The sequence below is a fragment of the Chrysochloris asiatica genome, unplaced genomic scaffold, assembly GCF_000296735.1.
Source record: "Chrysochloris asiatica unplaced genomic scaffold, ChrAsi1.0 scaffold00060, whole genome shotgun sequence".
In the NCBI taxonomy this organism is placed as follows: Eukaryota; Metazoa; Chordata; class Mammalia; order Afrosoricida; family Chrysochloridae; genus Chrysochloris; species Chrysochloris asiatica.
In genome coordinates, this window is record NW_006408578.1 from 14,492,933 (window position 1) to 14,506,815 (window position 13,883).

Sequence of the window (13,883 nt, forward strand, 5' to 3'; positions counted from 1 at the left end):
TGGTGACTGTGGAGCAGGACTCCTGAGGTGTGCGTGAGGTGACCAATTAGTAAAGGATGATTGACCTTTGCCACTACTTACAGATCAACATGATCTCATTAAACTTCAGTAATCTTAGGGGTTTAATTGTATCTGTGGAATCTGGGGAGGTTGGGTTTGGGAGTTTAGATTAACCTAAGCTCTTTGGTGAACATGCTTTGTTCTTCCACCACGTGTTCAGTTTGAGATGCTTCCATTTCCACAAGACAGAGTGCTGTTGGACTGCGGGACACCATTAGTAGCAAATGACAGTGGCATTGGCACAGGCCAAGATGGAGCGGCGTTCATTATACAGTTTCAGCAAGACCTCGTATTCTCCCTGCCAGAGACAGAGGGGGAGCATTAGGCACACGCCCATTAGGCAATCAACCAAGGAATAAATATGTACTGAGCACCTTCTATATACAGGTGTCCCTGGGTGGTGCAAACTGGTAACAGTGTGACTACGAACTCTAAGGTTAGCAGTTTGAATCAACCCAGAGGTACCTCAAAAGAAAGCCCTGGTGATCTGCTTCAGAAAGGTCACAGCCTTGAAAACCTTCTGGAACACAGATCTACTGCGAGTCAGATCTACCATGAGTCAGAACTGACTCCAAGGCAACTGGTTTGATAGTTTGGTTTATACTCAGAAGTACCTGGGTGATAAAAACAGTTAACACATTCGACTGCTAACTGACAGGTGGATGGTTCAAGTCTACCTGAGGCACCTTGAAAGAAAGGCCTGGCAAAGTACTTCCAAAAAATCCACCATTGAAAACCTTATGGTGCACAGCTCTCCTCTGATCCATTCGACACCATGAATTGGAGTCGAGTCAGTGACAACTGGTGGTTTTCTGTATGTGAGATATCATTGTATATTCTGGGGGGAAAAGAGAACAAGGCACACAAACCCCTGCCCTGTGGAGGGAAAGAGAGACAATCATGCGTTATAATCAAACACCATGGTATGTTGCTGTTGTTAAGGGGTTTGGAGTCCATTCTGACTCCTAGTGACCCTGTTTAGGGTTTCTGAGGAGCAGAGTATAGCAGATAGTGGGATGGACTGGTTCTGATTTGCAATCTTAAGTAGAGAGTTCAAAGCAAGCCCTGCTGAGAAGGTAGCATTTGGATCCAGATCTCAAGTTGCTGCAGGCATGGGGGCTGTGTCCCAGCACATGGACCTGTCTGTCTCTGAGGAACAGCAAAGAGGCCTCACCCTGAGAGGAGTGAGGGGAGACAAGGGCAGTGCTGTAAAGGGCAGAGTGGGTCGTGGGCCCCACAGAGGACTCTGGCCTCCACTCTGAACGGATGTGGCTCTCAAAGAGATTGGAAGAGATGTGAGCTGTTTTGTGCAGGTGTTGATGCAGCTGCTGTGTTGCAAGAACATGCTAAGGAGAGGATGGCAGAATCAAGAGCAAAGAGGAGGCTGTGGCTACAATCCACATTGTAGGTATGTGGGTTTGCTGACTCCCAGATCCGGAAGTGAAAATACACTGCTATTTGTGGGGGGAGAGAGGTAGGGGGCAGAAGAGTAGAGGGGTGAAAAGGGTGGGGAAGGCACAAGGAAATCCTAGAAAAACTTTGAACCACCTGCCACACAAAAGAGGAAAGGGATTTATTTTGTAGGAAGTCTGAGGACAGGAATAAGATCACTGGTTAGAAGTTGCCCAAGTAAGAGCTTTTGTTAGGAAAGAACAACTTTCTAGCAATTAGCAGGTCATTGCGAGTATGGATTCCCCAACATTGCAAATTGTATGGGGGAGACCCATGCTTTCAGTTGAGGATTGATAAGAATAACCTTAAGGCATCAATCAATGGACAGATGCTGTACATCTATAGACTCCCCTAAGTCTGATTTTTGATAGTGAGCAGTTATAATTTCATCAGAAGTGTTAGGGATTTAACCAAACCAGTGTGAAAGTTAGAGAATTAATGATGGGTAAAAGTCAACTCACAGTTGTATTGGATTCTGTGTTTAATAACAATAATAATAAGAAATTAACTTTCTTTTAACTCTTCCTGTGCATTTAAGCATATTCCCTATACATTTACAGAACTCCAAATGAAATTTTGCTTCATTGCTTATGAGTTTAGGAAGAAAGGCAGTGTTTGAAGGGAAGAGAGCATAGATGTGGATTAGATGGCATCCACACTGAGGTTTAAGAAGGGGGAGGAGTTAGGCAACTGTGCCAGTCTGTGGGCATGTGGTAGCAGAACCAGAGATACAGACTACCAACAATGATAGCCGCCACCTTTCTCTGGACAAGGAGAAAATGGAATTTGGTAATTTTGTGGTTCAGGCTGTTGTCGCCTATGAAGGTTGGGAGCCCAAAGGATCTCTAATTTCTAATTCAGAAAACAGTTGTCAGAGGAAAGTGCAGGGTTCGAGGCAGGACATCCATTCTGGGACAGGGTGCTGGATTTGTTAAAGAGAAGTAGATATCTAGAGACTGGAGACTTAGTGCTGACTGGAAATGCTTCTGACCAAACAGGGGCTGCTATCTTCCCAGAGCTCAACTCTGGGGGGTTAGTTTGAGGGAAGAACATGGGAAGGTCTTTTAAACACAAAGACTTGGCAGTGTCTCCGTCCCATATTATGGAAGCCAAGTCTCTGTGTGCCAGCTGGTTGGCGGCCAGAAAGGCCTGGGCTGCTGTCGCTGGTATGTTGCCAATATGGGGTGTCTATGCTGGGAGCTCTGGTAGCGTAGTGGTTACAAATCGGGCTGTGAACCACAAGGTCAACAGTTCGAAACTACCAGCTGCTCCACAGGAGAAAAAGGTTCTGCTCCCGTAAAGGTTTACAGCCTCGGAAACCCTGTTCAGGGTCTCTTGGGGTCAGAACTGACTCAATGGCACTTAACAACAATGCTTGGATTCAGGTCCCCAGCTGCCTTGCTGCATATATGGTGTGCCTCACCTAGACTGTGTACCCTGTCAGGTCTGTCCAGGGCTCAGCAGGTTGGGAGGCAGGTCCGCAGTACTTGGCAGGCTTCATCGGCTAGGGCCTCAGGAAGGCTTGAGGTGGGAGGTTCAGACAAAGTCCTGAAGACCCTTCAGCTACACGTGCACAGAGTCAGGAGATCATACCACCCTCTCTGCTCTCACTCTGGGCAATGTCTCCTTGATTATCATATTAAAAAAAATGCCTCCGACTGCATTTCCCCAAAATGTCTTAGGTCAGGGGTGGAGAATGTCCAGCCCAGGAAATCATTTGATCTGGCCCTTCCAAGGTAACTGTAGTTTCATCCATCACATTTGTTGTTGTTAAGTGTCATTGAGTTGGTTCCAACTCATAGTGACTCTATATAGGGTTTCGGAGGAGCAGTTAGTGATCTTGAACCTTGAGATTCAAACTGACCTTGCAGTCCAGCACATTAACCACAGTGCCACACCAGGACTCCAGCTATCACATTAGGGATGAGTTCATGAAAAGTTTGACCAAATATGGCAGGCTGATTTTTAAGTTGATAATTTTGTATGGTCTGTGAATGATGTTACAAATTTTGCCAGAAAAAAGGTTCCCCACCAGGAGTCCTGGTGTGGCTCTATGGGTTAATGCGCCAGACTGCAAAGCCATTAAAACTGCAAGGTTGGTGGTTCAAGCTCACCAGTCACTCCTCGGAAACCCTATACAGGGTCGCTGTGGGTCGAAACCGACTTGATGGCACTTAACAACAACAAACCTCTGTCTTAGGTGATTGCAATAAAGTATTTTTACACTTCTGGTAAATTTTTCTTCAAAAGGATGCTATGCTTCTAAGAAGCAATTATCTGCTTTATTTCATTGCAATTGTTAGTAAGTGTTTGTTCTTTCAAAGCCATGAAAGCAAAATGAAAATCAACTGTTTGCAAATGTTAAATGACACTTCAGTAGGGAGAAGGCACCACTCGTTTGCTAGTTTGTCATACTGTACTGACTTGTATATTACAATGATGTTGGAAATGCTGTCACTGATACTTCAGACCCCAGCAGGGCCACCTAGGGTGGTCAGATTACAGGAAAGCTTCCAGACTAAGACAGACTAGGAAGAAAGGCTAGTGATCTACTTCTCAACATTAGCTGAACAAAACCTTTTGGATCACAAGAAAATAATTGTATAATATAGTTCTGGGTATTCCAGAACACATATTTGTGTTCATGAGGAGCTTGTATCTAGATGAAGAGGCAGTTGTAAGAACAGAACAAAGGGATACTGATTGATTGAAAATCAGGAAAGTTGTGTACCAGGGTGTATCCTTACACCATACTTATTCAATCTGTATGCTGAGCAAATAACCCAAGAAGCTGGAATATGAAGAAGAATGTGGCATCAGGGTTGGAGGAAATCTAAGAAACAACCTTGCTTGCTGAAAGTGAAGAGGACTTAAAATACTGATGAAGAGATAGATCAAAGACTCCAGTTTTCAATATAGATTGAACCTCAACGTAAAGAAAACAAAAGCCCTTACAACTGGATCAGTAAATGGTACTGTGATAAGTGGAGAAATGAATGAAGATGAAGTAGTCCAAGACTTCATTTTGCTTGGATGTACAATCAGCACTCAAGAAATCAACAGATGGTTCACTCCTGGGCCTGAGCGAGAAAGGCGCAGCTGCAGTTGTTGGTACAGCTGGAGGATCGCGGGCTCCCTAGGCACTATGAAACCTGAGGAGGTGGCAGGAGCCCAAGAGGTGCATGGACACTGATGCCACTGCCTGGTGGACGGTCCTGAGGGGCCACACCTTGGTGACCTTGGAATCTCACATCTGGAGATGCTGAACTGATGAGAACTGGAAGACAGCTTGAGCCTGGGGGTGACCAACAAACTTTTGGATCTAGAGGGGTCTTTGGGTTTTAGCATCCTTTAAGACTTTATTCACCCATTTCAAAGAGCTAAGAATACCTGCAGAGTTCTGGGGGGCGGGGGACCAACAAACTTTTGGATCTAGAGGGGTCTTTGGGTTTTAGCATCCTTTAAGACTTTATTTACCCATTTCAAAGAGCTAAGAATACCTGCAGAGTTCTGGGGGGCGGGGGAAGGGGGAAGTGCAGGCCAGTTTCCCAGTGCAAGCCACAGATTCATTTCTACAACCATGAGTCTGATTCAGACGACGAGGAAGAAGGAAAGGAAGAGATGGAGCCCTCTACACTTCATTGCCAGGAGGTAGAAGACCCTGTGGGAAGTGGTCCAGGGGGCAAGTGCAGGGAGCGTTTGATGCACTTAGAAGAGAGATACCAAGGGAGCAGAGGCCTCCATGGGAAAAATCTGCATTCCCTTGGTGACCCTTCAGGGAAAGTTGAGTCCTCCTTACCTAAATAAATCATTAACGGTGTCTTTCTTCCAACCCTATCCTGCTCTGGGACCCACTTTCACTTGTCTTCTTGGCAACAGCCCAGCCAGGACCCTTTGAATGTTCTGTTGGGCTGGCAGGGTGGTCAGTGTCCCATTCGTGAGTAAAAGAACTCAACTTTTACTTTCCTTTCTCCTTTTGACTGCTCTTTAGGACACAGAGAAGGTTTGTGTCAACATGGATTGCAATCAGTTAGGGTCAGCTTTCACAGAACATTCAGAACGGATGCTCAGACGATCAAATTACAAATCATTTCTACATATATTAATAACTACGTGGGTAAGCGCTTGGCTGCTGGCCAAAGGGTCAGTGGTTCGAATCCACCAGCTATTCCTTGGAGGTTTGCTCTTATCAAGATTTCAGCCTAGGAAACCCAATGAGGCAGTTCTACTCTGTAACATGTGGGGTCACCTTGATTAGGAATTGACTCAACAGCAACAGGAGTGGAACTATGCCTCTCAAGTAATCTGATCTGAGCTCATTCTTACTTTTGTACAAATGATTTAGATATTTCCCAAGGGTTGATGCGCGCCATGAATGGCATTCTGAAGAAAAGAAATCATGGGGTGAGTGTGGCGTGGTTGGAGTTTCTGAACAGTTTTCTGATCAGTTCATACTGTAAGAGTAATAGAAATAAAAATATATGGATTTCTACGGTGCAGTTCCTGATAAACATGTATATGCTCATTGTGTAAGGGCTGCATGTGTGTGAGTATACATTGTTGTTCTTAGGTACCATGGAGTCGGTTCCGACTCACAGGGACCCTGCACAGGGTTTCCAAGGCTGCAGATCTTTACAGGAGCAGAAAGCCTCATCTTTCTCCTGCAGAATAGCTGCTAGTTTTGAACTGCTGACCTTGAGAGGTTAGCAGCCCAATTCCTAACCACTACACTACCAGAGCTCCTTGTGTGAATATATAGAGAGAAGAAAATGAACGCTTCATGGGTGGTGACTGCTTTGGGCTTTGTACTTGAGTAGGATACACCTGTTTTCCATTAAAGTGCCTAATGTAAAAATATTTTTAGTTTTTATACTTTGATAACTAAACGTGTATATTCCTCAAAGTTTTCTGAATTAACTTTCTTACATGTGACAGCCTTTTTGTCCATACATACTACATTATGTAGGTTTCTATTTGAAATAAATATTTTGAAAGAAAAAAAAAAGAAATCAACAGTCATGAAATCAAACAATGTATTGCATTAGGCAAATCTGCTGCATAAGACCTTTTTAAATGTTGAAGAGAAAATATATTAGTTATGGGGCACCTGACCCTAGTCATGGCATTTTTTTCAATTGCTTCATATGCATGTGAAACTTGGACAATAAATAAAGCAGATCTTAGAAGAATCAATGCATTTAAATTAAGGTGTGCCTGACCCAAGTCATGGTATTTCTAATAACCTCATATGCATATGAAACTTGGACAATAAATAAGGTAGACTGTAGAAGAATCGATGCATTTGAATTATGGTGTTGGAGGAGAATATTGAAAGTATCACGGACTGCTAGAAGAACTAACAAATAATGTGTTGGAGAAGTTCTAGTCCTTACAAGTCAGGAAGATGAGATTTTGCCTTTCATACTTCATACATGCTATCAGGAAGTACCAGTCTCTGAGGGACATCATGCTTGGTGAAGTGGAGGGTCATCAAAAACAAGGAAGACTCTCATTGAAATGAATTGACCCAGTGACAACAGCAATGGTCTCAAACATAACAATTGTGAGGATGTACAGGACCAGGGAGTGTTTCGTTCTGCTGTGCATAGGGTTGCTATGAGTTGGAACCAACTTGACGGCACCTAATAACAACGAGTCCCAAAAGATGAATTCCCTCAGTTTGAAGGCACCACATGGTAACCACAATGGACTCTAATGTATCAGTGGTGATGAAAATGGTGCAGGACCAGACAATGTTTCATTCTGTTGTACAAGAGGTCATTATGAGTCAGACTGGATGGTAACTAACAACTATAATAGGCTATAGCTGAGGAGGAGGGAGTCAGAAAGAAAATGGAAAACATTCAAATTACAAAGATTTTCTTTTTTAAAAAATACTGCCTAGGAGAACTTTGACCCACACTGTGTATTTGTAGAAGTGAAGGAATTCTGAATTTTACTTCTTTACAAAATTCTTATATGCTAGGAGATCAGAGAAGGGAACTCTGGAGAAGAATCCCAGTGACGTTCTTAGCCTAGTGAGAATTCTAAATTGTTGAGAGAGGTGGCACTTTAAACATAGGAACCCCGAGGCTGCTACAGAAAGAAAACATACAAGAGAATTGTTGTTGTTGTTAAGTGCTACCGAATTGGTTCAGGCCCATAGCAACCCTGTATAGGGTTTCCAAGGAGCTGATGGTGAGCTTGAACCACCGACTTTGCAGTTTCAATTGACCTTACAGTCCAGCGCATTAACCCACAGCACCACACCAGGACTCTTACAAGAGCATAGATGTTATATTAAAGAGACTCTTTATGGAAGAGCTGCCTTTCTAGAGTTACATACAACTTTTAGAGGACTGAAAGGGTAAAACCAGAAGTAAACAAAAATATGAACTGTTATATTTTTGTGATTCTTTTAATGTTGTTTCTTCAGAGCCTCTCAGGAATATCAACCCCCTAAACAAGCCCACTTTTATCAAGCTGCTCCTGACTCATAGTGACCCTGTAGAGTATTTCCCAGGAGGTAAATCTTTTATGAGAGCAAAGTGTCATCTTTCTCCTATGGGGAAGCTGGTGGGTTTAAGCTGCTGACCTTGTGATAATCAACATAATGGGTTATGCATTGGATTGCACACCACAAGGTCAGCAGTTCAAATCTACCAGCCACTCTTGGGAGAAAGATGAAACTTTCTTCTGCTCCCATAAGGATTTGGTGGTGGTGGTGATAGTTATGCACCATGAAGACAGTTTCAACTCTTAGGGTCTCTGAGGCTGTAAATCTTTAAGGGAGCAGAGAGCCTCATCCTTCTGGTAGATTAGAAAGTTGGTAGATTCGGACTGCTGAGCTTTGAACTCGTACTTGGTCGCCATGAGTTGGACCTGATTTGACAGCACACTGGAGCAGCAGGGCTCCTTGAGGGACATATACTGAAACTATTACTTTGTCTTTGCTACTAGAATCCAGCCATTTAGTGAAGTCACATTATCTTGAACAAAAGCGAATACCTGGGAAATTCTACTCTTAGCTGTAAGCTTTGCCTGTGAGCACTCAGGTCAGGGTCATTTGGTTGACTTGGTTGCACCCCTGGATGGTGCAGGGACAGGAACTTGGAGGACATTTGCTACATTGTGGTTTGTGAATCCTCTTTTCCCTACGCTGTCAGCCTTCTTGAAGCATTATTACAGCACCATGTGACTCCCAAGCAGTGCCTGTCACATAGAGTTTCTGAGGACACCACTACCCTGTTAGACAAGGAACCCAGTCATCCTTTCAGTGGGGACTTTCTATTCAGAGGATCCCAAAGATTGAATGGAGTATAAAATGTTAAATACAGAAAGGTTAAAACCAGAGTATCAAGCATGTATAAGTACCCATATATGTTAGGTCTCCAGGTGTGGTGCTGTAGGATAAGCACTGGACTGTGAACCACAAGGTTGGCAGTTCAAACCCACCACTCCCTAAGAGTCAGAACCGATTGGACAGCACTTAATAACAGCAATAACATGAATTAGAACCAACTTGTTGGCAATGAACAACAACATGTACTAGGTGCCATATCAGAGGTTACAGCTTTATTAAAGTCCTTACTGGGAGGATTTTCTTAAGGAAGTTCTGTAAAACATTTAAAACTGTTTAATTCTTGTCTCCTCCTCCTCTTCCCTCTTTTTACTCTTTCTTCTCCTCCTTTTCTTTTCTTCTTCAAGAAGTCCATCAATATAATAATTAAGTAATGAAACAAAATAGAACAATAAAGCCTTACCTTAGGGATTTCTAATTCAGCATTATTGACAGGGCCAGAATAGTAAAACTGTTCTGAAAAACAAAAGAAAGAAAGAAGTATACATATACATATATATATTCCAGCTGCTCCTTGGAAACTATATACAGGACTGCTATGGGTCAGAACCAACTCGACAACACTTAACAACAACAACAGCAAACCTATATAGGATCACTAGAGTAGAAGTGAACCTGATGGCAATGACTTTGGATTTTCTTTTTGGTTTATGATTATTGGTTAGTATTGAGTGTTGTTCTTTCTTCTTTTAGATTGTTGTTACTGTTGTATGCCGTGGAGCTGGTTCCGACTCATAGTGACCCTGCTTAGGGTGTCTGAGAGTAGCTCATGGGTTTGACCTTCTGACCTTGTGGTTAGCAGTCCTGTGCTTATCTTACATTGCCATACCAGGGCTCTGTTTTTGTTTTTTTTTTTAAGGTTAGTGGTCACGGATTTAAAGAAACTCCAGTTAGCCTCAGACTCCTGGTGTGTCACTGAAGGATAAACACTGGAATTCTAACCGTAAGCTCAGCAGTTCAAACCCACTAGCTGCTCCTCAGAAACCCTAAGGTTTGCTATGAGTCAGAACCAATTCAACAGCACTTAACCATCCAGTCAGCCTTGATCTAGATTTTCTTAGCAAAATTCCGTAGCTCTGACACAAGAATCAAGAGAGTAGATGTCCTGGAGTTTTGCAGGATAAAAGTGATAAAGAGAAAGGCAAAGCTTTAAGGATGCATGCAAGAGGAAGATGATAACAACAAACCATTGAATCTAAAGAAGGTCAGAATGAAAATGAAGGCAGAGGGGGTAATTTGTAGGGAAAACAATGGTGAGCTTGCTTGAATGGAGTCTTCATTACTGAAATGAAGAATTTATTGCAAAGAAGAATAGGTGAGCTGGAAGGGTTTGGTGACATGGACATTTCAGAAATGGTACAGTATTCTGGCTAGAGATGACAGTGTCCAGAGTGACCTGGGAGAGGATGAATGTTTGAGGCAGAAACAGTTGATGGAAGCAAGGAATGAGCAGAATGAAATCTCTAGTAGGGGTGGAAACAGTGACAATTAGTTAATTATTCACCAGGACATGCAGAAGGTAATTCAGTGGGCACTCACTTGCTAAATGCTGAGGTACACAAAAGACATTAGCTTTGCAGTCTTTCTGCCAAACCAATATGCACAACTGCTAAGTTGTAGCTGCACCTTTTTTTCCTCCTCTAACTCTTATAAAAAATGGATGAATTTGGTACTTTGAAGAGTACCATTTGGATATCTAACATTTTGTTATGCTCATTTAATGCTTTCAGATTTGCTAATTTGTGCTCCTCACTATTAACAAGTTCTTTTCTGGGGTGAGAATTTTTCATTAAATAGGTCTTTTACACTTTACAGTTTCAATGGGAGCTTTTTCAGGGCCCATGAAGTTTCTGAGATTTGCCTCAAGTAACTCAGAAACTGTTTTTTTTCTTTTCTTTTCTTTTCACCCTGATGAAACAACACCTAAAATTAAATTCTCACTCCTTCTTTTCTCAGATCCTCTCTGGTTCTGAGATTCCTTTAATTAACATTCTCACACTCCAGGACTATAAAAAGAGCCCCACTATATTTGCACCCACTTCTTCCTTCCCTTCAGTTGAAATTGTTATCAGTGTTTAATATGTGGCAGATTAAAGAAATAAACCTCCCTGGTTCAGAACACATCAAGTTGTTTCTGGTAAATTGTCAGTTTTGACCCAGATCTTTGTGTGGTTGGCATGCTGTGTCTTTTTAGAAGGCGCGTTGGTTTTAAATTGTTGAAATTAAAGGTCCCAGAGGGTTTAAGATGAGACCGAGGTGAGACCAGGAGCCAGTTTGTTCTCAGTAACCAGTGCAGATACAGGCAAGCATGTGCTTACTGTACAAGTTCTATTAGGTAGTATTCTGGCTGTTCTTTAGCCCTGGCCGTATCTTAGAGGAATTCTCTTCAGTCTCCCAAATCTATCACAAAAACATCATCAGTACCCTTCTGTTAAGTTGTTACACTTGCTATCGCTGTGATGCTAGATGCTATCTATGCCTTCAGTATTTTAAATACTAGCAGGGTCAGTCATGGGCGACAGCTTTCAGCAGAACTTTCAGGCTCAGGCAGAGTAGGAAGAAATGGGTGATGTACTTCCAGAGACTAAGTATCACAAAAGAATATTGTCTGACACTGTGCTAGAAGATGAGTCCTTAGGTTTGAAGGTACTACTGTGACAGTGAGCTGAAATACAGCAGTGATCACTGAGCAGGCACAGGACAGGGCATGCTGCCTTTTGTTGCCCAGGGGGTCACCAGGCGTCAGAGCCTGCTAGACTGAAGCTAGTGACACAACTGGGATGGATTTATCCAAAAACAGTTACAATGAGTATACTCAGAAGAAAAACTGAAAGGAAAAAAAAAAAAAGACCCTTGATTCCTTTACTTAGCCCCTGTTGTTTGGACTCATAGAGACCCTGTATAGGGTTTCCTAGGAGCGGCTGGTGAATTTGAACCACCAACCACTGCAGTTCAAACCAAACTTGCAGTCAGTCCAGTGCTATCCTACAGGACCACACCAGGACTCTGCCCTTACTGAGCCCCTTTCCTCCACGCCAGGCCGTGTGCTGTCTGGGAGTCAGTGTTGAACACAGAAGATGAGCCCTGGTCTTGCCCTCCAGTGAAGCAGCAGAGACTGTTAGTATCAAGTGGGAGGGTGCTCTCAGTCTGCCAAGGCTCCTGAAGCATCGAGGTGGGAGCCGGTGCCTGCAGGACAGACTGGAGGCCGTGGGAGCTGGATGTGGGAGAGTATTTCAGGCAGAGTCAGAACATGGAGTCTCTGTCTCCGGAGAAGGAGGGAGAGCCTTCCTTCATTTTATTGGAGCTGTGTGTACGTGAGTCTATTCCCAGTCATAGAGACCTGATGTGACAGGGTAGATCTGTCCCTAGGGTTTCCTAGGCTGTAATCTTTACAGAAACTCATCTCCAGGTCTCGTATCCCGGTGGATTTGACCCTCTGGTTAGCAGCCGGTTTCTTAACCATTGTGTCAGCTGGGCTCCTTCATTGTCGCGGTGGTGGTTATGTGCCGAGGAGTAGGTTTTTCACTCTTGGTGACCCTGTATAGTTTCTCTGACACTTTAAATCTTTACAGGAGCAGAAGCCCACATCTTTCTCCCACGGAGCGGCTGATACATTTGAACTGCTGACCCTGCTGTTAGCAACCCAACTTCTAACCCACTACACTATTAGAGCTCCTTTCCTTCAGTGTTGTTGTTGTTATGTGCAGTGGAGTCGGAACCGACTCATAGCGACCCTGTACAGGGTTTCTGAGGCTCGAAATGTTTACGGGAGCAGAAAGCCTCATCTTTCTCCCGTGGAACAGCTGGTAGTTTCAAACTGTTGACCTTGCGGTTCACAGTCCGATTCGTAACCACTACACTACCAGAGCTCCTTCAGTGTAGTGAGTTTCAAATATAGTCTTTACTTCTCTGCCTGTTTCTGGTCATTCTGGTCATTCCGTAGAGACCCACGCCTGGCCAAGACCCTGCACCTTCCCCATCTCCACCCCATTCTCCCAAGCTGGTGGTTGGTGGCGGGAACTTAGTTTTATTAGGACTGCTGATGTAAAAGGAGCCCTGGTTGTGCCTTGGTAGAAACGCTCATCTGCTGTAACTGGAAGGCCGGTGGGTTCCACAGAAGGATAAGGCTGTCTGCTCCTAGAAAGATTTGGTGGTGTTGTTAGGTTTCGTCAAGTCGCTACCATTTCATAGTGACCCTGTATAAGGTTTCCAAGAGCAGCTGGTGAGTTTAACCAGTGCTCATCCAACAGTGCCACACCTGACTCAGCTCTTCTCTGTCCCATAGAGTCACTAGGAGTCTGAACCAACTCCAAGACAGTGCTTGGGGTTGCAGTTGGCTGATGGAAAATAATCATAAGCCTGCCTAGGGTTGGGGACCTGGAAGAGTGTACCAGCTAGTAGATAGGAGATGGAGTTGACTGAGTGGAGTCTGTGGGGATCTAAGGGCTCATGGTTTCCATGGTTTCTGGAAAGTGCAGGTTGGGATCCTCAGGTTAAGTCAGGCCTATCGTCAACCCTCCACTCCCCAGTGAACTCACTACAGCTCAGACCTGGTTCATCACCAGTGCTGGCATCTCGCCCCCCAGCACGGCCCTACTCCACCACTCTTTCTGCAGTCACTGAGGCAGGCTCCCAGGAAGGCGGGGAAATGGCCTCTGGAAATCCTCAGCCTAGACCAGCAGCCTTCTTTCAGAAGGACAATTCTGAAGGACATTCTATACTTCCCTAGGGTCCTAGAGGGTGGAGTGTTAGTCCTCTTAGTAATAACCAGCTCCTGGAGATGTCCGTCACTGGCTTTTCCTCCTGTTTCCTCGAATGACCAGTTATCAGTTGTGCTTGAGTCTATTCAAAGTGACAGTAGCCCCATGCGTGTCAGAGTAGAACTGGGTTTCATAGGGTTTTTGTTTGTTTGTTTGTTTTAATTTAAGGTTTTTATTGTGGATTGAGTGAAAGTTTACAGGGCACATCAACAGTTTCACATTCAACAATTCACATAACTTGTTTCATTACA

General features: G+C 43.8%; 1 protein-coding gene across 1 annotated transcript in view; it reads right to left on the minus strand.

The window, feature by feature from the left end:
* Positions 1-274: 274 nt before the first annotated feature.
* The window catches only part of LY86 (lymphocyte antigen 86), an 87,038-nt gene continuing 73,429 nt past the window's right edge, over positions 275-13,883 (minus strand). The window contains exons 4-5 of the mRNA XM_006864133.1: positions 9,276-9,328; positions 275-358 (exon numbers count right to left, since the gene is read on the minus strand). Coding sequence (XP_006864195.1) covers positions 275-358; positions 9,276-9,328 — 137 coding nt within the window. The remainder of the gene's footprint in view (positions 359-9,275; positions 9,329-13,883) is intronic.